Source organism: Salvelinus alpinus, chromosome 1, assembly GCF_045679555.1.
Source record: "Salvelinus alpinus chromosome 1, SLU_Salpinus.1, whole genome shotgun sequence".
Classification (NCBI taxonomy): domain Eukaryota; kingdom Metazoa; phylum Chordata; class Actinopteri; order Salmoniformes; family Salmonidae; genus Salvelinus; species Salvelinus alpinus.
Genome location: NC_092086.1, coordinates 32,532,997 through 32,560,088, shown reverse-complemented (window position 1 = coordinate 32,560,088; position 27,092 = coordinate 32,532,997). Strand labels below are relative to the sequence as shown.

Here is a 27,092-nt window from a genome sequence, read left to right as displayed (position 1 = left end):
TAATAAGAGAAGGAGAGACGGAGAGAATGAGAGACCTTACCATACTAAAAAGAGAAGGAGAGAAGGAGAGGAGGAGAGACCTTACCATAATAATAAGAGAAGGAGAGGAGGAGAGACCTTACCACAATAATAAGAGAAGGAGAGACCTTATCATACCAGTACGAGAAGGAGACGAGGAGAGACCTTACCATAATAATAAGAGAAGGAGAGAAGGAGAGACCTTACCATAATAATAAGAGAAAGAGAGTAGGAGAGACCTTACCATAATATTAAGAGAAGGAGAGAAGGAGAGGAGGAGAGACCGTACCATAATAATAAGAGAAGGAGAGAAGGAGAGACCTTACCATAATAATAGGAGAAGGAGAGGAGGGGGGACCTTACCATAATAATAAGAGAAGGAGAGGAGGAGAGACCTTACCATAATATTAAGAGAAGGAGAGTAGGAGAGACCTTCCCATAATAATAAGAGAAGGAGACAAGGAGAGACCTGACCATAATAATAAGAGAAGGAGACGAGGAGAGACCTTTCCATAATAATAAGAGAAGGAGAGGAGGAGAGACCTTACCATAATATTAAGAGAATGAGAGAAGGAGAGACCTTACCATAATATTAAGAGAAGGAGACGAGGAGAGACCTTACCATAATAATAAGAGAAGAAGAGAAGGAGAGACCTTACCATAATAATAAGAGAAGGAGAGACATTACCATAATAATAAGAGAAGGAGAGGAGGAGAGACCTTACCATAATAATAAGAGAAGGAGAGTAGGAGAGACCTTACCATAATATTAAGAGAAGGAGAGTAGGAGAGACCTTACCATAATATTAAGAGAAGGAGAGAAGGGGAGACCTTACCATAATAATAAGAGAAGGAGAGGAGGAGAGACCTTACCATAATAATAAGAGAAGGAGAGAAGGAGAGGAGGAGAGACCTTACCATAATATTAAGAGAAGGAGAGAAGGAGAGACCTTACCATAATAATAAGAGAAGGAGAGGAGGAGAGACCTTACCATAATAATAAGAGAAGGAGAGAATAAGAGACCTTACCATAATAATAAGAGAAGGAGAGGAGAGACCTTACCATAATAAGGAGAGGAGGAGAGACCTTACCATAATAATAAGAGAAGGAGAGGAGGAGAGACCTTACCATAATAATAAGAGAAGGAGAGACCTTACCATAATAATAAGAGAAGGAGAGAAGGAGAGACCTTACCATAATAATAGGAGAAGGAGAGGAGGAGAGACCTTACCATAATAATAAGAGAAGGAGAGAAGGAGAGACCTTACCATAATAATAAGAGAAGGAGAGAAGGAGAGAGCTTACCATAATAATAAGAGAAGGAGAGAAGGAGAGACCTTACCATAATATTAAGAGAAGAAGAGAAGGAGAGACCTTACCATAATAATAAGAGAAGGAGAGAAGGAGAGACCTTACCATAATAATAAGAGAAGGAGAGAAGGAGAGACCTTACCATAATAATAAGAGGAGAGGAGGAGAGACCTTACCATAATAATAAGAGAAGGAGATGAGGAGAGACCTTACCATAATAATAAGAGAAGGAGAGAAGGAGAGACCTTACCATACTAATACGAGGAGAGGAGAGACCTTACCATACTAATAAGAGAAGGAGACGAGGAGAGACCTTACCATAATAATAAGAGAAGGAGAGAAGGAGAGACCTTACCATAATAATAATAGAAGGAGAAAAGGAGAGACCTTACCATAATAATAAGAGAAGGAGAGGAGAGACCTTAACATAATAATAAGAGAAGGAGAGACCTTACCATACTAATAAGAGAAGGAGAGAAGGAGAGACCTTACCATAATAATAAGAGAAGGAGGGAATGAGAGACCTTACCATAATAATAAGAGAAGGAGACGAGGAGAGACCTTACCATAATAATAAGAGAAGGAGAGGAGGAGAGAGAGAAAGAGAAGGGGTTGATACAAAGTAATGTCCCTCTGTCACTGTGGTCAACTTATGTGTCAGGGTTTTTAATATTTTCTGGTCTCTCTCTCTGTGTGTGTGTGTGTGTGTGTGTGTGTGTGTGTGTGTGTGTGTGTGTGTGTGTGTGTGTGTGTGTGTGTGTGTGTGTGTGTGTGTGTGTGTGTGTGTGTGTTGTAGTCTACATGGTATCCATTTGAGTATATTCATTGCACCTGCTTTTGTTCACTCCCAGTACAAGCCCTGTTTGTGATGTGGTACTGCTCTAATTGGCATGGAGACAGAGCTGAGACATACAGCACAGCACAGCTCGTATCCCGCTCGCCCTTCCCCCCTCCCTCCCTCCCTCCCTCCCTCCCTCCCTCCCTCCCTCCCTCCCTCCCTCCCTCCCTCCCTCCCTCCCTCGTGTACCCTCTGTACCCTGTTCTGTCTGCTGAAATGACAGCTATTCAGATCTCCAGTCATGAAAAGTTAGCCGCGGCTCCCTCCTCTCCTCTTCCTGGCACAGACAGTGCTCCCTCTCTCCTCTTAACCCTCCTTTATCCTCTCACCCATTCTCTCTGTTCACTCACTTCAGACCCTGCTGTAATTACTCCTGCTGCTCAGATGTGCTGCACGTGCACGCCAGCACTCAACAATATTAAAGGCACATATATGCATGCTTACACACACAGGTGGAAAGACACATGGCCCTTACAAGCAGACAGAAACACACACACGCACACGCACACACAGACACACACACGCACACACACACGTGTTCTCTCTCTCTCTCTCTTGCTCTTTCTCTCTCTCTCCTGCCAAGACAGTCTTCATTTGATCTCATATCCACTGTTTTTTTAATGTCATATCCCATCTCTGTCTCTCCATTAACAGCACCTATTTCTCTACTCTCTCTCTCCTGTCCCTTCATCCCTTCATTCCTCCCCTCTCTTCCTTCCTCCCCCTTCCCAGAGGATATGTTCTTTTTGTCTCTCGGCAGGTGGTTAGTATTGGCACCGAAACAGTGTGAGGGGGGGAAGGAAAGAAGGACGGAAGGAAGGAAGGAAGGAAGGAAAGAAAGAGGGAGGGAGGGGACATTTGAGAAAGATAGATACAGGGAGAGAGAGATAGATGAGAGAAGGAGAGGTACAGAACACAGACAGATGTTTGACAAACTGATCCCTGCCTCAGGAAGGGAATTAGAGGGATGGATCTCCCCCTTTTCATCATGTCCTGTCCTCCTGTCCTCCTCTTCCTCTTCCTCCTCTTCTCTCTCTTTATTACCTCATGTTCATCCTCTCCTCCTCTTCCCCATCATCTCCCTCTCATCTCTCTATAGTCTGCCCCCTCTTTCTCATGTCTACTCTCTCCTCGTCAGTCTTCCCTTTCTCTTTCCCTCCCTTCTAATCAGTCCTCCCTTGTCATCCCTCCCTCGCTCTCTCCCTCACTCTCTCTCCTCCTTATTAGTCAGCCCTCTCTTCTCGTCAACCCTCCTTCCCTCCATCCCTTCTCTTTTATGCTGATGAGTTTATGCTAATTTAATTAGGCTTGTTTGACGGTGGCACACCTGGCAACATGTTGATTTAACCTGCAGCTACTGGAGTCTGCAGTCTGCAGCTACTGGAGTCTGCAGTCTGCAGCTGGCCCGCTGTACAGTCGTGGCCAAAAGTTTTGAGAATGACACAAATATTAATTTCCACAAAGTTTGCTGCTTCAGTGTCTTTAGATATTTTTGTCAGATGTTGTTATGGAATACTGAAGTATAATTACAAGCATTTCATAAGTGTCAAAGGCTTTTATTGACAATTACATGAAGTTGATGCAAAGAGTCAATATTTGCAGTGTTGACCCTTCTTTTTCAAGACCTCTGCAATCTGCCCTGGCATGTTGTCAATTAACTTCTGGGCCACATCCTGACTGATGGCAGCCCATTCTTGCATAATCAATGCTTGGAGTTTGTCAGAATTTGTGTGTTTTTGTTTGTCCACCCGCCCATTGAGAACCACAAGATTAAGGTCTGGAGAGTTTCCAGATGTTTTGTTCCCCGAGCAACTTAGTTATCACTTTTGCCTTATGGCAAGGTGTTCCATCATGCTGGAAAAGGCATTGTTTGTCACCAAACTGTTCCTGGATGGTTGGGAGAAGTTGCTCTCGGAGGATGTGTTGGTACCATTCTTTATTCATGGCTGTGTTCTTAGACAAAATTGTGAGTGAGCCCACTCCCTTGGCTGAGAAGAAACCCCACACATGAATGGTCTCATGATGCTTTACTGTTGGCATGACACAGGATTGATGGTAGCGCTTACCTTGTCTTCTCCGAACAAGCTTTTTCCCGGATGCCCCAAACAATCGGAAAGGGGATTCATCAGAGAAAATGACTTTACCCCAGTCCTCAGCAGTTCCATCCCTGTACCTTTTGCAGAATATCAGTCTGTCCCTGATGTTTATCCTGGAGATAAGTGGCTTCTTTGCTGCCCTTCTTGACACAAGGCCATCCTCCAAAAGTCTTCGCCTCACTGTGCGTGCAGATGCACTCACACCTGCCTGCTGCCATTCCTGAGCAAGCTCTGTACTGGTGGTGCCCCGATCCCGCAGCTGAATCAACTTTAGGAGACGGTCCTGGTGCTTGCTGGACTTTCTTGGGCGCCCTGAAGCCTTCTTCACAACAATTGAACCGCTCTCCTTGAAGTTCTTGATGATCCGATAAATGGTTGATATAGGTGCAATCCTACTGGCAGCAATATCCTTGCCTGTGAAGCTCTTTTTGTGCAAAGCAATGATGATGTCATGTGTTTTCTTGCAGGTAACCATGGTTGACAGAGGAAGAACAATGATTCCAAGCAACACCCTCCTTTTGAAGCTTCCAGTCTGTTATTCAAACTCAATCAGCATGACAGAGTGATCTCCAGCCTTGTCCTCGTCAACACTCACACCTGTGTTAACGAGAGAATCACTGACATGTCAGCTGGTCCTTTTGTGGCAGGGCTGAAATGCAGTGGAAATGTTTTTGGGGGATTTAGTTCATTTGCATGGCAAAGAGGTTCTGATCACTCTTCATAACATTCTGGAGTATATGCAAATTGCGAGAGAGAATAAGATTTCATTGTTTATTAGGAATAAACACACACAGACACACCAGGGCTCGACATTTGCACAGTTGATGAAACCAATGCTGCGTACTACGTTTGCTCCAGCCCTGCTCAAACACACCACATTGTAAAAATGCAGCTGCTCAACAGGACATTGATAAGCTGACTCTGGTGCGTTTGAGCAGGGTTGGATCAAAATCCTGCAGACCCAGTAGCTCTCTAGATGGAGGCTTGACGGATCACATGTGTTTAATACAGTAGCCTACCAGTGCAGTATTTTACTTTGTGGGGGGTTAAGTGTCTTGCTCAAGGCAAGAGATAGTGTATAATGCATGGGATCAGAGAGCAGCAGCCTTCCATTGTCAATACCAGTGATAATAAGGAATGTTATTTTGTGAAGTGGTTCCTTGCATCGTACAACACAATTTCCCCTCACCGTTTTGGCCCATTGTCTTACATACCTTTTTTGGGGGGGGGGGACAAGTGACTTGAGCTTTCAGAAGAGTAAAAAATCAGTGAAGTTAATGTCATGCCCTGACACACAGACACACAGTGCAGCAGCAGCAGCAGCGCTAGCCAGTGGGACGGGGAGGACCCCCGCCTGTCTGTAATGTAGATGGATGGCCCTCACTGTGGCACTCACACCATCAGAGCAGTCAACCAACAGACAACAGCTGCTGTCGCTGTGTGTGTTAAAACAGACCAATCAAATCACTCCATTAAGGTAGGAGGAAACACACAGTGGGTGGATGTGTCGCAGACAAACGGATGTCATTCATTGTAGGAGATGGATTGCTGGCTGAGCTCTAATAGTACATCATTGTAGGAGATGGATGGCTGGCTGAGCTCTAATAGTACATCATTGGGGGCATTATCAGACATTCCCTCTGCCTCTTGTAGATATGTGCTGGGATGCCAGAGAACTGTTTAATAAATCAGTCAATAACACACACACACACACACACACACACACACACACACACACACACACACACACACACACACACACACACACACACACACACACACACACACACACACACACACACACACACACACACACACAAACGTATGTAATAACTAGTTAATAACCATCTCTAGTGGGTCATGTAAGTGTTCAACAGAGTCATTAGTACCTACCTGCAGTCTGGTGCCCTGTGCTATAGCCCTGCTACTGAGTGAATGGTGTTTAACTGACCATACACTGGAATCAATGTATTGTTATCATTGGGGCCAAAAGGCTCTACTTAGAGATTTGAAATGCATATAATTGAATTGAATTCAGAAACTATATGGCACTGTTTCGGGGTCAAGGAATGATAAATAATTTCTGAACCTGTCCATATTGCTGTCTGAGTATTGTTTGAATAAGTTGTTAAGCCTGATAAGTGATGTTAACCCAATGTATTTCACCATGCCCAGCCATAATAGACATTGTTACGTTATCTCTCTGTGCCACTCACATTCAACTCTGGACCTCGAAGACACTTTCACTGCTTTTCTCCCCCATTGTTCCCCTCCAATCAGGGACTGATTTAGACCTGGGACACCAGGTGGGTGCAATTAAATATCAGTTAGAACAGAAAACCAGCAGGCTTGGACCTCGTAGGGTCAGAATGTAACACCCCTGCTCTGCGTCTAGCTTTCTTTTTGCCTAGTTAAGTCCAGCACAAGAGTTCCATTCGTGTCTCCCTCTTTCACTAGTCTTACCTTGTTCTTCCCTCGTTCCTATACTCTCAGCTTTGCTCTAATGTGTGTGTCCTTGCTGAGAATCTAAGCTTCGGCTGTCTCCATGTCATTCCTTATTCTGTCTGTTCCGCATGTCACCCAGTGAGCTCTCATTAACCCTGTTGGACGGGCCTCTGACCCTAATTCTGTTAGCGGGCTGACGCTAATGCTAATGGTCCTATCCCTTCAGAGCGCTAACGTAGTAGCAGAGATAAGTTAGTGTATAGCGGTGCCTTATAGACAGCATGGCTGTTACACACATGCACAAGCACAAACACAAGCACACACACACACACGTGCGCACACTCACTCATACGCTCATACACACATGAGGCTATATAGTGGCGGCTAATGCTGTTGCAGCAGATTAGGGTGATGTGGCTAACAAATCATGGTAATCCACTGGAGCCACTCCATAGATCTGGCCTCTGACACACTGCTCTTTACAGACACCAGTCTGAGGATATGGAGGAGGATCTGGCCTCTGACACACTGCTCTTTACAGACACCAGTCTGAGGATATGGAGGAGGATCTGGCCTCTGACACACTGCTCTTTACAGACACCAGTCTGAGGATATGGAGGAGGATCTGGCCTCTGACACACTGCTCTTTACAGACACCAGTCTGAGGATATGGAGGAGGATCTGGCCTCTGACACACTGCTCTTTACAGACACCAGTCTGAGGATATGGAGGAGGGAGGGAGGGGAACGATGAAGTCTGAAGAAGATGGAGAGCAGGAGCGATAGATGGAGGGGGAAAGGGAATACAGATAATGAAATGTAAATATCTAGAGGGAAGGATAGATGACAAGAAGGGGAGAGTTAGAAGAAGAGAGATAGGAAATGATGCAGAGAGGGAGGGGAAGGATTGCTAAAGAGCCAGATGGAAGGAGGACCTGAAGGGCAGAGGGTCAGACAAAGTTGGACAACGAAAGAGGAAGAGAGAGACAAAAATACTGTGTTTAGTCTAAAGCTCTGATGTTGGAGCCTGGTGACTGCACCGAGAGGGTGAAGGAGAGGAGGGTGAAAATACTGTGTTTAGTGTAACGCTCTGTTGGAGCCTGGTGACTGCACCGAGAGGGTGAAGGAGAGGAGGGTGAAAATACTGTGTTTAGTGTAACGCTCTGTTGGAGCCTGGTGACTGCACCGAGAGGGTGAAGGAGAGGAGGGTGAAAATACTGTGTTTAGTGTAACGCTCTGTTGGAGCCTGGTGACTGCACCGAGAGGGTGAAGGAGAGGAGGGTGAAAATACTGTGTTTAGTGTAACGCTCTGTTGGAGCCTGGTGACTGCACCGAGAGGGTGAAGGAGAGGAGGGTGAAAATACTGTGTTTAGTGTAACGCTCTGTTGGAGCCTGGTGACTGCACCGAGAGGGTGAAGGAGAGGAGGGTGAAAATACTGTGTTTAGTGTAACGCTCTGTTGGAGCCTGGTGACTGCACCGAGAGGGTGAAGGAGAGGAGGGTGAAAATACTGTGTTTAGTGTAACGCTCTGTTGGAGCCTGGTGACTGCACCGAGAGGGTGAAGGAGAGGAGGGTGAAAATACTGTGTTTAGTGTAACGCTCTGTTGGAGCCTGGTGACTGCACCGAGAGGGTGAAGGAGAGGAGGGTGAAAATACTGTGTTTAGTGTAACGCTCTGTTGGAGCCTGGTGACTGCACCGAGAGGGTGAAGGAGAGGAGGGTGAAAATACTGTGTTTAGTGTAACGCCCTGTTGGAGCCTGGTGACTGCACCGAGAGGGTGAAGGAGAGGAGGGTGAAAATACTGTGTTTAGTGTAACGCTCTGTTGGAGCCTGGTGACTGCACCGAGAGGGTGAAGGAGAGGAGGGTGAAAATACTGTGTTTAGTCTAACACTCTGTTGGAGCCTGGTGACTGCACCGAGAGGGTGAAGGAGAGGAGGGTGAAAATACTGTGTTTAGTGTAACGCTCTGTTGGAGCCTGGTGACTGCACCGAGAGGGTGAAGGAGAGGAGGGTGAAAATACTGTGTTTAGTGTAACGCTCTGTTGGAGCCTGGTGACTGCACCGAGAGGGTGAAGGAGAGGAGGGTGAAAATACTGTGTTTAGTGTAACGCTCTGTTGGAGCCTGGTGACTGCACCGAGAGGGTGAAGGAGAGAAGGGTGAAAATACTGTGTTTAGTCTAACACTCTGTTGGAGCCTGGTGACTGCACCAAGAGGGTGAAGGAGAGAAGGGTGAAAATACTGTGTTTAGTCTAACACTCTGTTGGAGCCTGGTGACTGCACCAAGAGGGTGAAGGAGAGGAGGGTGAAAATACTGTGTTTAGTGTAACGCTCTGTTGGAGCCTGGTGACTGCACCGAGAGGGTGAAGGAGAGAAGGGTGAAAATACTGTGTTTAGTCTAACACTCTGTTGGAGCCTGGTGACTGCACCGAGAGGGTGAAGGAGAGAAGGGTGAAAATACTGTGTTTAGTCTAACACTCTGTTGGAGCCTGGTGACTGCACCAAGAGGGTGAAGGAGAGGAGGGTGAAAATACTGTGTTTAGTCTAACGCTCTGTTGGAGCCTGGTGACTGCACCGAGAGGGTGAAGGAGAGGAGGGTGAAAATACTGTGTTTAGTGTAACGCTCTGTTGGAGCCTGGTGACTGCACCGAGAGGGTGAAGGAGAGGAAGGTGAAAATACTGTGTTTAGTGTAACGCTCTGTTGGAGCCTGGTGACTGCACCGAGAGGGTGAAGGAGAGGAGGGTGAAAATACTGTGTTTAGTCTAACACTCCGTTGGAGCCTGGTGACTGCACCGAGAGGGTGAAGGAGAGGAGGGTGAAAATACTGTGTTTAGTCTAACACTCTGTTGGAGCCTGGTGACTGCACCGAGAGGGTGAAGGAGAGGAGGGCGAGATAAACAACAACTCCTTGGTGGTTGCAGTCGATAAACTGAGACCAAAGTGAATCACAGAGTCCTAATGAAATGTGCCTGTCTGGCAGCATATGGACAGTTAGTTACCCAACTATATGATACATGTATTTGTCTCACAGAATCTGCAGAATCAGTATAATGATAATCACAACAACAAGATGTGCTAGTCAGCCATATGTCGCTATACCAACTGGAACCATTTCAAAGTGATGCGTCATGTTTGGTGCAGGAATGACCAGACTGTTTGTGTTTTGATCTAAGTGCTAAACTGAATCGCTGTTTAATGTTGTGTTCAGTTATCTTTCTTGGTTGATCATTTTACAGGAGTTCTACATGATCTTTCCACAGGAGTTCTACATGATCTTTCCACAGGAGTTCTACATGATCTTTTTACAGGAGTTCTACATGATCTTTCCACAGGGATTCTACATGATCTTTCCACAGGAGATCTACATGATCTTTCCACAGGAGTTCTACATGATCTTTCCACAGGAGTTCTACATGATCTTTCCACAGGAGTTCTACATGATCTTTCCACAGTTCTACATGATCTTTCCACAGGGGTTCTACATGATCTTTCCACAGGAGTTCTACATGATCTTTCCACAGGAGTTCTACATGATCTGTCCACAGGGGTTCTACATGATCTTTCAACAGGAGTTCTACATGATCTTTCCACAGGAGTTCTACATTATCTTTTTACAGGAGTTCTACATGATATTTGCACGGGGGTTCTACATGATCTTTCCACAGTTCTACATGATCTTTCCACAGTTCTACATGATCTTTCCACAGGGGTTCTACATGATCTTTCCACAGGAGTTCTACATGATCTGTCCACAGGAGTTCTACATGATCTTTCCACAGGAGTTCTACATGATCTTTCCACAGTTCTACATGATCTTTCCACAGTTCTACATGATCTTTCCACAGGGGTTCTACATGATCTTTCCACAGGAGTTCTACATGATCTGTCCACAGGAGTTCTACATGATCTTTCCACAGGAGTTCTACATGATCTTTCCACAGGAGTTCTACATGATCTTTCCACAAGAGGTCTACATTATCTTTCCAACTGTGTAGCCTGCAGAAAAGGTGCTATCTAAAATGTTAAAGGGTTCTTCGGCTGTCCCCATAGGAGAACCCTTTGAAGAACCCTTTTTGGTTCCAGGGGGAACTGTTTTGTGTTCCATGTAAAACTTTCCACAGAGAGTTCTACCTATAACCAAAAAGGGTTGGACCTGGAACCGAAAAGGATTCTTCATGGGGACAACTGAAGAACCCTTTTGGAACCTTCTAAGAGTGTACTGTAGCTGATTGGTTTGGAAACCTATGCACAAATGGAGTCACAGTAGAGTGTAGAAATGAGACCAGAATCAAAGACCTACAGTATTTAGGCCTACAGTATTTAGACCTACAGTATTTAGGCCTACAGTATTTAGACCTACAGTATTTAGGCCTACAGTATTTAGGCCTACAGTATTTAGACCTATAGTATTTAGACCTACAGTATTTAGGCCTACAGTATTTAGACCTACAGTATTTAGGCCTACAGTATTTAGTCCTACAGTATTTAGACCTACGGTATTCAGACCTACAGTATTTAGACCTATAGTATTTAGACCTATAGAATTTAGACCTATAGTATTTAGGCCTATAGTATTTAGACCTATAGTATTTAGACCTACAGTATTTAGGCCTACAGTATTTAGACCTACAGTATTTAGGCCTACAGTATTTAGTCCTACAGTATTTAGACCTACGGTATTCAGACCTACAGTATTTAGACCTATAGTATTTAGACCTATAGTATTTAGACCTATAGAATTTAGACCTATAGTATTTAGACCTACAGTATTTAGGCCTACAGTATTTAGACCTACAGTATTTAGTCCTCCAGTATTTAGTCCTCCAGAATGCTATCTAGACAAGTCTCCCAGCTCAGCATCGTCCAATCCATGCATTAATAAACCATGCGGCACCCCGTTCACCATTGAGTTACATGAGTTGCCCGATGCTCGTTAGCCCTGTGGAGCGCCACCGACCCTGTACAGGGCTGTTTTAACGACGAGGCAGCTAGCAACACTTGAAGCACCCAAATTACCGCCGCCTTCTCATGGCGCCCGTGACAGCCAGTCATGTAATAATGCTGACACAGCAGCGCTGGTTCTAAAATCATATTTTCTTCTTATTTTCTTCCCGAGGCGGAGTTTTCTAGAGGCGTAACATTTGCAGCGCTAGTCATTAAATTGATTTGTTTTTGTTTTTGTGTTTTTATTCTCCTCCCTCTCCTTCTCTGAATCCCTCGCCAGACGTAAGTGGAGCACACGGGTCATTACATTTGAAAAAGCAGCAGCAAAGTTGTTTGGAGTTTCATAGGAAATGCAGCTAATGGGAGTTAGCGGTAGTATAGAGGCTCAATCAGCCTGGAAATAGACTCTAAAGTATGCTACCATACAGCCAGGAAGATTTGAATGGTGCATCAAGTTAGAGAAATCAGGGACAAGTTAAATACATTTTTTATGTATTGGTATGTATGTTAATTCTGTCTGGAGTGCTGAACAGCTTTAGGCAGACACATTTGATAGGAATGTTTGTACAGAGTTCTTCACAGACTAGTTGTTTGTCTCAAAGTCCTGTAATGTAGAATAGGGAGGAAGTTGGGGTGTTTTTTAAACAGATCACTATAGCCTGGTACCAGATCAGGTTGGCATGACAATGATCATAGAGGTTCATTTCCTCTCCTTCACCTCCATCTCCTCTCCATCTCCTCTCCTCTACCCTCCATTCCTCTCCTTCTTCCTCCATCTCCTCTACCCTCCATTCCTCTCCTTCTTCCTCCATCTCCTCTACCCTCCATTCCTCTCCTTCTTCCTCCATCTCCTCAACCCTCCATCTCCTCTCCATCTCCCCTCCTTCACCTCCATCTCCTCTCCTTCCCCTCCATCTCCTCTCCTTCCCCTCCATCTCCTCTCCTTCCCCTCCCCTCCATCTCCTCTCCTTCCCCTCCATCTCCTCTCCTTCACCTCCCTCCTCTCCTTCCCCTCCATCTCCTCTCCTACCCCCTCCATCTCCTCTCCTTCTTCCTCCATCTCCTCTCCTCTACCCTCCATTCCTCTCCTTCTTCCTCCATCTCCTCTACCCTCCATTCCTTTCCTCCTCTCTCCATCTCCTCTACCCTCCATTCCTCTCCTCCTCTCTCCATCTCCTCTACCCTCCATTCCTCTCCTCCTCTCTCCATCTCCTCTACCCTCCATTCCTCTCCTTCTTCCTCCATCAACTCAACCCTCCATCTCCTCTCCTTCTTCCTCCATCTCCTCTCCTTCTTCCTTCATCTCCTCTCCCCTCCATCTCCTTCCCCCTCCATCTTCTCTCCTTCTTCCTCCATCTTCTCTCCTCCCCCCTCCATTCCTCTCCTTCTTCCTTCATCTCCTCTCCTCTACCTTCCATCTCCTCTCCCCCTCCATCTCCCCCCTCCATCTCCTCTCCTTCTTCCTCCATCCTCTCCTTCTTCCTCCAAATCTCTTCTCCTCCGTCCCTCCCCGCTCCATCTCCTCTCCTCCCCCCTCCGTCTCATCTCCTCTCCCCTCCACCTCCCCTCCACCTCCTCTCCTCCTGTCTGCCTTCTTCTTCGCTCAGACAGCTCCCTCCCTCTGTGTCTTTGGAGAGTTTGATGCAATCTGTCCTGCATGCTGGGGGCTTGGGACTGTGTGTGTGTGTGTGTGTGTGTGTGTGTGTGTGTGTGTGTGTGTGTGTGTGTGTGTGTGTGTGTGTGTGTGTGTGTGTGTGTGTGTGTGTGTGTGTGTGTGTGTGTGTGTGTGTGTGTGTGTGTGTGTGTGTTAGCAACCAACCAACTATACACGTACACACACTAAGCCTGTGGTATTCTAAAGCAGTGTTAAATCGCTGTGCCAGTCAGAACCCTGGCTGCCTGTGTCGAAGTGCTGTACTCAGCATAGTCTCCAATCACCTGACTCTAGTGCTGAGAGATTAGTACTTTTTGAGGTTGGTTCGGTTTCGGTTCGCTTAAAAAAACCACATGGTTTTCGATTTTGGTTTCGATTATTATTTTCAACATTAAATGCATTGTGCATTATGTGGGTTGAATGCTGTAACAACACAGAATAAAACAATAAATAAAAGTCCCATGATGGTAATGACTGGCTATTACTGCTTATCAATTATTAACCATCATTTGTTCAACTTTAATAAAGTATTTCAGTTGTTGTGTATATTACGTTTGTTTTATTTAATTACTTCATTATTTCATTCCAAGTCATCATCTCATCTCTATGGAGCTGCTGCCTACGCTGTCTGACAAAATCACTATTTAGGAGTTCTTCAGAGTAATTAAGGCATACTTTTATGACTGCTGAATACCAACTATCAATCACTTAGATGTATTTTCAGGTAGAGATACCTCGTGAAGCAACTGCTCTCTATCTCTCTCAATCATGCATTCTTCTGTCTCTTCTCTCTGTCTCGGTGTCTGGCCCACACAGACGGTCCGTGCTGTAGACCGGACAAGTAGGCTCGCAATGGATTACAGTGCCTTCAGAAAGTATTCACACCCCTTTGTCCACATGTTGTTGTGTTACAGCCTGAATTCAACATGTACTACATTGAGATTGTTGTGACATTGGCCTACACACAATACCCCATAATGTTAAAGTGGAATTATGTTTTTCAACTTTGTTTTACAAATGAATTACAAATTAAAAGCTGAAATGTCTTGAGTCAAAAAGTATTCAACTCCTTTGTTATGGCAAGCCTAAATAAGTTCAGGAGTAAAAATGTGCTTAACAAGTCACATAATGAATTGCGTGGACTTTACCTCACCTCTGTACCCAACACATACAGTTATCTGTAAGGTCCCTCAGTCAAGCAGTGAATTTCAAGCACAAAGACCAGTGAGGTTTTCCAGTGCCTCGCTAAGAAGGGCACCTATTGGTAGATAGAAAAAAAGATGCAATATCCGTTTGGAGATGGTGAAGTTCTTAATTACACTTTGGATGGGGGAAAATACACCCAGTCACCACATAGATACAGGCGTCCTTTTTAACTCAGTTGCGGAAGGAAACTGCTCAGGGATTTCACCATGAGGCCAATGGTGACTTTTAAAACAGAGTTTAATGGCTGTGATAAGATAAAAGTGAGGATGGATCAACAACATTGTAGTTACTCCACAATACTAACCTAATTGACAGAGTGACAGAAGGAAGCCTGTACAGAATAAAAATATTCCAAAACATGCATCCTGTTTGCAGCAAGGCACTAAAGTAATACTGAAAAACATGTGGGAAAGCAATTCCCTTTTTGTCCTGAATAAAAAATGTTATGTTTGTGGCAAATCCAATATAACACATTACTGAGTACTACTCTCCATATTTTCAAGCATAGTGGTAGCTGCATCATGTTATGATAATGCTTGTAATCGTTAAGGACTGGGGAATTTTTCAGGATAAAATAGAAACAGAATGGAGCTAAGCACAGGCAAAATCCTAGAGGAAAACCTGGATCAGTCTGCTTTCCACCAGACACTGGGAGATGAATTCACCTTTTAGCAGAACAATAACCTAAAACACAACGGAAATTATACACTGGAGTTGCTTACCAAGAAGACCGTGAACGTTCTTGAGTGGCTGAGCTACAGTTTTGAATTAAATCTGCTTGAAAATATACTGAACACAAATATAAACGCAACATGTAATGTGTTGGTCCCATATTTCATGAGCTGAAATAAAAGATCCCAGAAATGTTCCATACTCACAAAAAATGTATTTCTTTCAAATTGTGTGCACAATGTCTTTACATCCCTGTTAATCAGCATTTCTCCTTTGCCAAGATAATCCATTCACCTGACAGGTGTGGCATATCAAGAAGCTGATTAAACAGTTTGATCACTACACAGGTATACCTTGTGCTGGGGACAATAAAAGGCCACTCTAAAATGTGCAGTTTTGTCATTCAACCCAATGCCACAGATATCTGACATTTTGAGGGAGCATGCAATTGGCATGCTGACTGCTGGAATGTCCACCAGAGCTGTTGCCAGATAATTTAATGTTCATTTCTCTACCAACGTTGTTTTAGAGAATTTGGCAGTACGTTCAACCGGCCTCACAACCGCACACGGCGTGTAACCATGCCAACCAAGGACCTCCACATCTGGCTTCTTCACCCGCGGGATCGTCTGAGACCAGCCACCCGGACATCTAATGAATTGATTTAAATTGACTGATTTCTTCATATGAACTGTGACTCAGTAAAATAGTTTAAATTGACTGATTTCTTCATATGAACTGTGACTCAGTAAAATAGTTCAGTAAAATAGTTTAAATTGTTGCATGTTGTGTTTCTATATGTCTTCAGGATATACAGTTTGGCAAGACCTGAAAATGGTTGTCTAGCAATGATGAACATCCGATTTGACAGAGCTTGAAGAATTTTGAAAAGAATAATGGACATATATTGCACAATCCAGGTGTGGGAAGCTCTTAGAGACTTTCCCAGAAAGACTCACAGCTGTAATTGCTGCCAAATACAAATGTTAGAATTTTTCTTCCACTTTGACAATACAGAGTATTTTGTTTAGATCGTTGACAAAAAATGACAATTAAATCAATTGTAATCCCACTTTGTAACACAACAAAATGTGGAAAAATCAACAGGTGTGAATACTTTCTGAAGGAATTGTATGGTCACTGTAGTTAATTACCACATTGTCTGCTCTAAACTGTGTAGAATATTGGCTTGTTGGAAACTACCACTCCTGACTACATCGCACCATTCGGGCTTGTTCTGATTTATCTCTAAAGAAACTGCGTATTGAGCTCACAGAAATTTGAACAAAAAGGAATTCAAATAATTGAACCAACGTTGGTCAATTAGTTATAAAAAATATATAAAGAATAACCAACATTTCGGTTAATCTCTCAGCACTACCTGGCACATACAGTTTTAACACTGGGGCTCCGCAGAAAAAAAGTCCTCTCACACAATTACACTTTCAGCTGCACACTTATCTTTACTATGATTCAGCTCCACTGTATCAGTGCTGTTGTTGATGGGGCACAGGTCCTCCCAGTGCTGTTGTTGATGGGCCACAGTTCCTCTCAGTGCTGTTGTTGATGGGCCACAGGTCCTCCCAGTGCTGTTGTTGATGGGCCACAGTTCCTCTCAGTGCTGTTGTTGATGGGCCACAGGTCCTCCCAGTGCTGTTGTTGATGGGCCACAGGTCCCCTCAGTGCTGTTGTTGATGGGCCACAGTTCCTCTCAGTGCTGTTGTTGATGGGCCACAGTTCCCCTCAGTGCTGTTGTTGATGGGCCACAGTTCCCCTCAGTCCTGTTGTTGATGGGCCACAGGTTCTCTGTTGTTGATGGGCCACAGTTCCCCTCAGTGCTGTTGTTGATGGGCCACAGGTTCTCTGTTGTTGATGGGCCACAGTTCCCCTCAGTGCTGTTGTTGATGGGCCACAGGTTCTCTGTTGTTGATGGGCCACAGGTCCGCTCAGTGCTGTTGTTGATGGGCCACAGGTTCTCTGTTGTTGATGGGCCACAGTTCCCCTCAGTGCTGTTGTTGATGGGCCACAGGTTCTCTGTTGTTGATGGGCCACAGGTCCGCTCAGTGCTGTTGTTGATGGGCCACAGTTCCCCTCAGTGCTGTTGTTGATGGGCCACAGTTCCTCTCAGTGCTGTTGTTGATGGGCCACAGGTCCTCCCAGTGCTGTTGTTGATGGGCCACAGGTTCTCTGTTGTTGATGGGCCACAGGTTCTCTGTTGTTGATGGGCCACAGGTTCTCTGTTGTTGATGGGCCACAGGTTCTCTGTTGTTGATGGGCCACAGGTTCTCTGTTGTTCATGGGCCACAGGTTCTCTGTTGTTGATGGGCCACAGGTTCTCTGTTGTTCATGGGCCACAGGTTCTCTGTTGTTGATGGGCCACAGGTTCTCTGTTGTTGATGGGCCACAGGTTCTCTGTTGTTGATGGGCCACAGGTTCTCTCGGTGCTGTTGCTGATGGGGCACAGTTCCTCTCAGTGCTGTTGTTGATGGGCCACAGGTTCTCTCGGTGCTGTTGTTGATGGGGCACAGGTCCTCTCGGTGCTGTTGTTGATGGGCCACAGGTTCTCTCAGTGCTGTTGTTGATGGGGCACAGGTCCTCTCAGTGCTGTTGTTGATGGGGCACAGGTCCTCTGTTGTTGATGGGGCACAGGTCCTCTGTTGTTGATGGGGCACAGGTACTCTCAGTGCTGTTGTTGATGGGGCACAGGTCCTCTCAGTGCTGTTGTTGATGGGGCACAGGTCCCCTCAGTGCTGTTGTTGATGGGGCACAGGTCCTCTCGGTGCTGTTGTTGATGGGGCACAGGTCCTCTCGGTGCTGTTGTTGATGGGGCACAGGTCCTCTCAGTGCTGTTGTTGATGGGGCACAGGTCCTCTCAGTGCTTTTGTTGATGGGGCACAGGTCCCCTCAGTGCTGTTGTTGATGGGGCACAGGTCCCCTCAGTGCTGTTGTTGATGGGGCACAGGTCCCCTCAGTGCTGTTGTTGATGGGGCACAGGTCCTCTCCGTAAGATTATTTAGGTAACCCTAGTCTCTTCTCTGGTCCCATCTCTCTAGTCTGTAGTCTATAAGGCCCCTGAAAGTGTGACCTGACCAGGGAAATCTGTTGGGCCTAGTCATAGTCATGGTCAGCAAATATTTTCCAAAGTAATTGTAGCTCTTGGAATCATGCTATAAATATAATCCATTATTATAATTACTGTGAAATCAGCCACACGTGTGTGTGTGTCTGTGTGTGTGTGTGTGTCTGTGTGTGTGTGTGTGTGTGTGTGTGTGTGTGTGTGTGTGTGTGTGTGTGTGTGTGTGTGTGTGTGTGTGTGTGTGTGTGTGTGTGTGTGTGTGTGTGTGTGTGTGTGTGTGTGTGTGTGTGTGTGTGTGTGTGTGTGTGTGTGTCAGTGTTGAGTGGAGTTGGAGGCAAGAGGGATAACACGTGCATTTCCCCAAGGTCCCCACAGCATTCAGCACTTAGCACAACTAAATGGGTGGCTGTAAATCCGTTACTCCAATTTATGATGATCATGTGTGAGCGTCGTGGTGTGTGCGTCGTGGTGTGTGCGTCACGGTGTGTGCGTCACGGTGTGTGTGAGTGCAAGTGCTAATGCACAGACGCACAGTCATCATGACCCCACCAGCACACATGCAGAGAGAGAGAGAGAGAGATGCTGGGAGAAAAATGTTAGAGAGAAGGTGTGAGCAATGAACAGACAGGGATTGATACAAAAACAAATATTTACAAAATCTTTCTTTCTCTCGTTTCCCCCTTTGTTCCTTTATGTTAGAGGGCCTGACTGAATCTGTCCTCTCTCCTCCCTGTGGTTAAACCTGTTTACTGTCAAAATGGAGCAGGGGGAAAGGACTGGTTCAGAGAAGGGCCTTGTCCCGTGGCAGTGGCACAGTCACAAATAACACCCCAGAATTACACTTCAGCTGTTTTTGAATACTCATACTAACCACACTAAATGTACTATAACTGTACTTTTTGTGACGTAAATTGAGTATGTAGTATGCTTATAACGAGAAAAGTCTTTACTCCAATAACTCAGACTTCCACAGTCCACAGTGCTGCAGTCTAGTATGTGATGTGGTAGTTGTAGTCTTTTTTTCTGGACCCAGACCATACTGTTTTTAGATGATGGCTGGTTTTTATATTGTGATGAAGTATTTTGAAACCTTTAGCTGTGAGAAAATGTCAGACGCTGTCCTTTCTAATTTTATGGTAGTGTTGCATGGTATACCGAAACTTCTGTACTTTTTCGATACTAGAATATGAAAAATTGTTCGGTATTATATTTTTTGTTACTTTCGGTTCTTTTGTCAAATGTGTTTCACGGATCAACTCAGTCTATCAATAATAAAATAAATACAGTTTCTATAAAACTGCCTTTTTTCTGCAGATCAATTCAGTCTATCAGTCCCCCTTATAGCGCGAGTCGCGCACCGTTCCTGCTCCACTTACTCACTGCTAGCCTGCACTGGGAGTCTGGGCTGCATCATGTTAGCTCCACACTCATGCTGCACAGAAGTTAACACACTTGAATAATGCAACAAGGCATGAACCCTTCTTGCCTTGTGAATAATGTCATTACGATTTAAAGCGATAGTGCACACTTTTATAAAACAAGCTACATCAATGCAAATGTTGTTGATCAATATAATAAGTCCCAAATGGGAGGAAAGCACTGGTTTGTCATGTAGCCCCATGAAATCAGCCAAAACTAGCTCAATAACACAATGCATGCACACAAATGCAGTCACCTGTATTGTGAATAGGCCTAGGTCACATCTTGGTTTATCAATAGAGATTTACTATTCAAATAAAAGATAACCATTATTTTGTTATGTAGTTAGATTGATAAAAACAAAGTACATTTGATTGTATGATTAGTATAAAATATGAATGATTAATACGTACATGGCTGTCTCTGAACAGAGCGGTAGCTGAGTTAATCTGTCTGGATAAAGTGCCATTGTGTGACTAACATACCCTCCTCCCCTCCAAAATCAATTCATCAAACCTGACATTTGGATTCTGTACACAAACCCTCCTAAGCCTACACACACACACACAAATGGACGCATGCACACCCGCCCCCTCACACACACAATTTCTCCGTCAGTGTAAAAAAAGCCACTGGCTGTCCTTTGCGTCCTTGTTTCTTGTTGCTGTTGTTTATCTCCTGACTTGTTCCTGTGCCCGGCTCTGTTCCTGCTCTCACTGCTGACAGGTAAAGCAGAGCAGACTGCTGAGGCACATTGTGCTGTCATTATTACACAGTCACTGTGGCCCTGGTAGGCTGCTGCTACAGCCTTCTTCTACAGTCTGCATTCATCTCTCTCTATCTCTCAATCTCTTTATCTCTCCATGTCTTTCTCTCAATCTCTTTATCTCTCCATCTCTTTATCTCTCAATCTCTCCATCTCTTTATCTCTCCATGTCTTTCTCTCAATCTCTTTATCTCTCAATCTCTTTATCTCTCCATCTCTTTCTCTCCATCTCTTTTTTTATCCATCTCTTTTTTTTATCCATCTCTTTATCTCTCCATCTCTTTCTCTCCATCTCTTTATCTCTCCATCTCTTTATCGCTCCATGTCTTTCTCTCAATCTCTTTATCTCTCAATCTCTTTATCTCTCCATCTCTTTATCTCTCCATCTCTTTATCTCTCAATCTCTTTCTCTCCATCTCTTTATCTCTCAATCTCTTTATCTCTCCATCTCTTTATCTCTCCATCTCTTTATCTCTCCATCTCTTTATCTCTCCATCTCTTTATCTCTCCATCTCTTTATCTCTTTATCTCTCAATCTCTTTATCTCTCCATCTCTTTATCTCTCCATCTCTTTATCTCAATCTATTTATCTCTCCATCTCTTTATCTCCCTACGGCCGGCTCAATCACTAATCAACAGGAGAGGATATCTGTTGTTTTTCTAGTACTCATGCACAAAACCGAAGAGATGGAGTGTACTAGAGATGACTGTTTACATTAGAGTAAATCCATTCAGAGGATAGGTAAGGAAATAGAGAGGTTTTATGCTGATAAAGAGCTGTAAGTGAATTGTCAATGAAAGTGCAATGATTGTTGACATCGATCTAGTGTGTGTGTGTGTGTTCTTCTCTTACCCGTCTCTCTCTCCATCCCTCTCTCCCTCCAGACCTCTGCTAAGTTGTCATGACGAGTGAGGAGTGTCCCGTTCCGCTAGGGGGCGTGTCCCCAGTGGGGGCGGGGCTCTGCGAGGACTACGGCCCGGTGCAGGCTGATGACATCATCGAGGAGGCGGGAGGGGCGGGCGATGACGTCAGCATCGGCAGTGACCTCAGCACGCTGGTGGTGCCGTTCCCTGAGCTTGCACCCGTGGTGTTCTTCTGTCTCAAGCAGACCACCTGTCCCCGCAGCTGGTGCATACACATGGTGTCCAGCCCATATCCTTTACTACTGCTGAGATTACCTCCGACCCCTAACCTCTGACACCTGGCCTCTGACCCCTGACCCCTAACCCCTAAACCCCAAAACTTCATCCATCACCTCTCACACTTAAATGGTCTTCATCCTATATAGTTGTGGCTGCTTCCCGTGATGTATTGTTATCTCTACCTTCTTGCCCTTTGTGCTGTTGTCTGTGCCCAATAATGTTTGTACCATGTTTTGTGCTGCTACCATGTTGTGTTGCTACCATGTTGTTGTCATGTTGTGTTGCTACCATGTTGTGGTCATGTTGTGTTGCTGCCATGCTGTGTTTTCATGTGTTGCTGCCATGCTGTGTTGATTTCTTAGGTCTCTTTATGTAGTGTTGTGCTGTCTCTCTTGTCATGATGTGTGTTTGGTCCTTTTATTTTATTTTACATTTTTAATCCCAGCCACCATCCCCGCAGGAGGCCTTTTGCCTTCTGGTAGGCCATTATGGTAAATAATAATATGTTCTTAACTGACTTGCCTAGTTAAATAAAGGTAAATATATATATATATCCTCATAACATATTCTTTATGTCATTATGTCCATATCCCAGACTCTTACCCTGAACCCTATCTCCTGACCTCTCACCTCTAATATTCTTCCACTGAACTAATCTAACCTACTCAGCTCTCCCCTCTTCACCCTTCACCTCTCTCAACCTCAGTCTCCCTCCATCTCTCATTGCCTCGTCATGGCTCTTATAGCCCTCTTCTCAACCCTTCCCTCTTTCCTCGTCATCCTATCTGTCCCCCACCATCTCTTACCTTTTCCTATTCCCCTCCTCTCCTTTCCCTCTCCCCTCTCCTCCCTCTGGCCTGATCCCAGTCTGTCTGAAAGCTCAGTATCTCCTGATCTGAGTAAGTCCACTTTACTGTCTCTATATTCAACCCTGGTGTTGATCCACTCAGTAATGCTGAATGATGGAGAAAGTTGACCAACCTGTCAATGACAACTTTTTTGCTCTGTTCTGACAGACTGCGACTGGATATAAGTTTGTTTCAGTAGGTGTGTGTTTGTGTGTGTGTGTGTGTGTTAATGTGTGTGTGTGTGTGTTCATGTGTGTGTCTGTGTGTTTCCGTCTAGGAGTGTGTAGGCACAAACACTCTTTCCCGTGGCTGACCCAGATGATAATCTGCAGTGAATGCAGAGGAAGTCTCTCTCTCCATTGAGGCTGTTCAGTCTTTGATGTCCTGTCTGGGTTTTGAGGGATTTGCTTGGCTTTCTAGTGTGTAAGATGGGTGTGTGTGTGATCGGCCTCTAGCCAGGAAGTTTCCAAATCTTATTTCACATCGCCCCAAACACGGACGCCTTTGATTGGCCAATGCCGGCCCATGGTGATGACTCAGAGCATAAGCGTGTTACACACACAAATGCACACACACAGATCATAATTTTGTAATACATGGAGAGACAGGGCTTGAGAATTTCTGGGTCTCGGGTGTTTGTCGTTGGATGAAGTCAGGGTTCTGTTGGACCAATATGCACACACACACACACACACACACACACACACACACACACACACACACACACACACACACACACACACACACACACACACACACACACACACACACACACACACACACGATAAAAAGCCAATGATTCCCTCCCAGCCAGGCAGGCCTGCTTACAACAGAGAAAAAACCCTCCCACTGTTCCACTCTCTGCATGTCTCTCATTCTCTCTCTTACTCCCTCTGCCCATCTCTCCCCTCTCTCTTTTCATCTCTCTCTCTTACTCCCTCTGCCCATCTCTCCCCTCTCTCTTTTCATTTCTCTCTCTTACTCCCTCTGCCCATCTCTCCCCTCTCTCTATTCATCTCTCTCTCCCACTCCCTCTGCCCATCTCTCCCCTCTCTCTTTTCATCTCTCTCTCTCACCCTCTCTGCCCATCTCTCCCCTCTCTTTTCCCCTTTCTCCATTACTCCCTCTGCCCATCTCTCCCCTCTCTCTTTTCATCTCTCTTTCACTCCCTCTGCCCATCTCTCCCCTCTCTCTTTTCATCTCTCTCACTCACTCTGCCCATCTCTCCCCTCTCTCTTTTCATCTCTCTTTCACTCCCTCTGCCCATCTCTCCCATCTCCCTTTCATCTCTCTTTCACTCCCTCTGCCCATCTCTCCCCTCTCTCTTTTCATCTCTCTCACTCACTCTGCCCATCTCTCCCCTCTCTCTTTTCATCTCTCTTTCACTCCCTCGGCCCATCTCTCCCATCTCCCTTTCATCTCTCTTTCACTCCCTCTGCCCATCTCTCCCATCTCTCTTTTCATCTCTCTCTCTCACTCCCTCTGCCCATCTCTCCCCTCCTTTTTTCATCTCTCTCTCTCACTCCCTCTGCCCATCTCTCCCCTCTCTCTTTTCATCTCTCTCTCTCACTCCCTCTGCCCATCTCTCCCCTCTCTCTTTTCATCTCTCTTTCACTCCCTCTGCCCATCTCTCCCCTCTCTCTTTTCATCTCTCTCACTCACTCTGCCCATCTCTCCCCTCTCTATTTTCATCTCTCTTTCACTCCCTCTGCCCATCTCTCCCATCTCCCTTTCATCTCTCTTTCACTCCCTCTGCCCATCTCTCCCATCTCTCTTTTCATCTCTCTCTTACTCCCTCTGCCCATCTCACCCCTCTCTCTTTTCCCCTTTCTCCATTACTCCCTCTGCCCATCTCTCCCCTCTCTCTTTTTGTCTCTCTCTCTCCCTTACTCCCTCTGCCCATCTCTCCCCTCTCTCTTTTCATGTCGCTCACTCCCTCTGCCCATCTCTCCCCTCTCTCTTTTCATCTCTCTCACTCCCTCTGCCCATCTCTCCCCTCTCTCTTTTCATCTCTCTCTCCATTCTCTCCATGACTTTCTCTTCTCATTCATTGCATGCTTGTGTGTGTGTGAGTACGGAAAGGCGTGTATGCTTGCGTACGTTGCCATGTTATATGCCTGCCTGCTTACCGCGAAGCCACACCCCCCTCTCCACCTCTCCTCCCCTCTACTCTCCTCCCCTCCGCTCTACTCTCCTCCACTCTCATCCCCACTCTCCACCTCTACTCTCCTCCCCTCCACTCTCCTCCCATCTACTCCACACCTCTCCTCTCCTCCCTTCTCATCCCCTCCCCTCTCCTCCCGTCTACTCCACTCCTGTCCACTCTCCTCTCCTCTACTTTCCTCTCCTCTCTGGTTTATTATCCTAAGATATTATCTCAGACAAAGAGACCTGTGTCTTGTCTCTTTTTGTATTGGCACAGAGATAGGACAGAGATTTCTGCTGGCTGTGTAACTGATTGGACATTAGATATGTCTGGCCTAGCACTTACTCACCTTCAATATGCTCATCATCATGCCCCACATACGTCAGGCTATGAGTCAGTCAGGCTGAGATATGAGCAGGCTCATCAGCTTAATGGACTAAAAAGAGAAATAATATAATCCAGTCCTAAACCCCCAGATTCAGACACTCTGGGGAGATGGGGACCTGTCTACCATACCCCACCACTTACCCAAAGCATAGATATTCAAAATTACAAGGAGCAGAGTTAATACCTATTTGCAAGTGATTGCAGTGCTTTTTCAACTACTTGTTTCCTCCTCAAACCCGCCCTAGTCCTTTTTTTACAATGCGTGCAGGACACGGGGTTGTCGAGAGCTGCCTGAGCATGTTTCTCACCCAAGCAGTTGATGCAGAGAAGGTGAGAGCCTTTCCTCGCAATCATGGAGCCGAAAGCGCAAGAACGTGGGGGTTTGAGTGCTTGGCCTGGTTCTCCCTGGGATGGGGCAGCAGTGGCCATTGTAATAAAACACTGTAGTGTAGTAGCGCCTGTTGTAGAAAATTACGTGTTAGCCCGGAGGGTTAGAATGGGTCTTGCGGCTATTAGCTAGCTAGAGACAGCACGGCGTAACGCTATAGCCAGGCTTGTAAGGCGATAGCTAACTAGCAGCTATCTAGCGTGGCTAAGGTATGCTGTCGCTAGCACAGTGCTAGCCAAAGGGGACCATGTGGGAGCGGTGTTAGACTTCGTGCTGATATCCTCCCAAGAACGTAAAGCCATCAGGCTAAACGTGGTCGTTTTAGTTAACACAACAAGTGAATGTAGGTTAAACAAGAGGAAAGAGCTAAATCCAGCCACAGTGTCCGATTTCAAAAAGGCTTTACGCCATTTTTACAGCCAAAAAGAGGATTCACAAAAAGCAGAAATATAGATAAAATTAATCACTAACCTTTGATGATCTTCATCAGATGACACTCATAGGACTTCATGTTACACAATACATGTATATTTTGTTCGGTAAAGTTCATATTTATATCCCAAAATCTGAGTTTACATTGGCGCCTTACGTTCAGAAGTCACAAAACATCCTTTGATTTTGCAGAGAGCCACATCAATTTACAGGAATACAACTGTTATGCATGGAATTTTAGATGCACTTCTCCTTAATGCAACCGCTGTGTCAGATTTCAAAAAAGCTTTACGAAAAAAGCAAACCATGCAATAATCTGAGTCGGTGCTCAGAGCCCAATCAAGACACAAATATAGCCACCATATTATGCAGTCAACAGAAGTCAGAAGTAACATTATAAACATTCACTTACCTTTGATGATCTTCATCAGAATGCAATCCCAGGAATCCCAGTTCCACAATAAATGTTTGTTTAGTTCGATAATGTCCATCATTTATGTCCAAATTCCTCCTTGTTGTTCTAGCGTTCAGTACACTTTCCAAACTCACGACGGGCGGGCAGGTCCAGCGGAAAGTACGGACGAAAAGTTAAAAAAGTTATATTACAGTCCGTAAAAACATGACAAACAAAGTATTGAATCAATCTTTAGGATGTTTTTAACTTCTTGCCGCACGGATCCCTTTTACGGGATCATTTTCGTAAACAACCGCTGAATTGGCAGCGCGCCAAACTCAAAAATAATACAAAAAATATTTATAATCATGGAATCACAAGTGAAATATACCAAAACACAGCTTAGCTTGTTGTTAATCCACCTATCGTGTCAGATTTCGAAAATATGCTTTACAGCGAAAGCAATCCAAGCGTTTGTGAGTGTATCAATCACTGCTAGAAAAGCTAGCCTTAAATTAGCTTGGTCACGAAAGTCAGAAAAGCAATAAAATGAATCGCTTACCGTTGATAATCTTCGGATGTTTGTACTCACGAGACTCCCAGTTACACAATACATTTTATTTTTGTTCGATAAAGATTAGTTTTATAACCAAAAATCGCCATTTGGTTTGTGCGTTATGTTCAGAAAACCACAAGCTCGTTCTGGTACTGAAGGGGAGACGAAAATTCCAAAAAGTATCCGTAATGTTCGTAGAAACATGTCAAAGGTTTTTTATAATCAATCCTCAGGTTGTTTTTAACATACATAATCGATCATATTTCAACCAGACGGTAAACTGTTCAATTCTACAGAGATAGAAAATGTCGAGCCAAATCTCTCCTGCGCAGGAACCAATCAAAGGACACCTGG

General features: G+C 45.1%; 1 protein-coding gene across 2 annotated transcripts in view; it reads left to right on the top strand.

Moving 5' to 3' along the window:
• LOC139574021 (voltage-dependent T-type calcium channel subunit alpha-1H-like) overlaps positions 1-25,688 on the top strand; it is a 93,887-nt gene extending 68,199 nt beyond the window's left edge. For both annotated transcript variants that reach the window (XM_071398143.1, XM_071398136.1), the window contains exon 2: positions 21,330-25,688. In XM_071398143.1, the coding sequence (XP_071254244.1) occupies positions 21,347-21,643 (297 nt within the window). In that variant the 5' untranslated portion in view covers positions 21,330-21,346 and the 3' untranslated portion in view covers positions 21,644-25,688. The remainder of the gene's footprint in view (positions 1-21,329) is intronic.
• Positions 25,689-27,092: the final 1,404 nt, after the last annotated feature.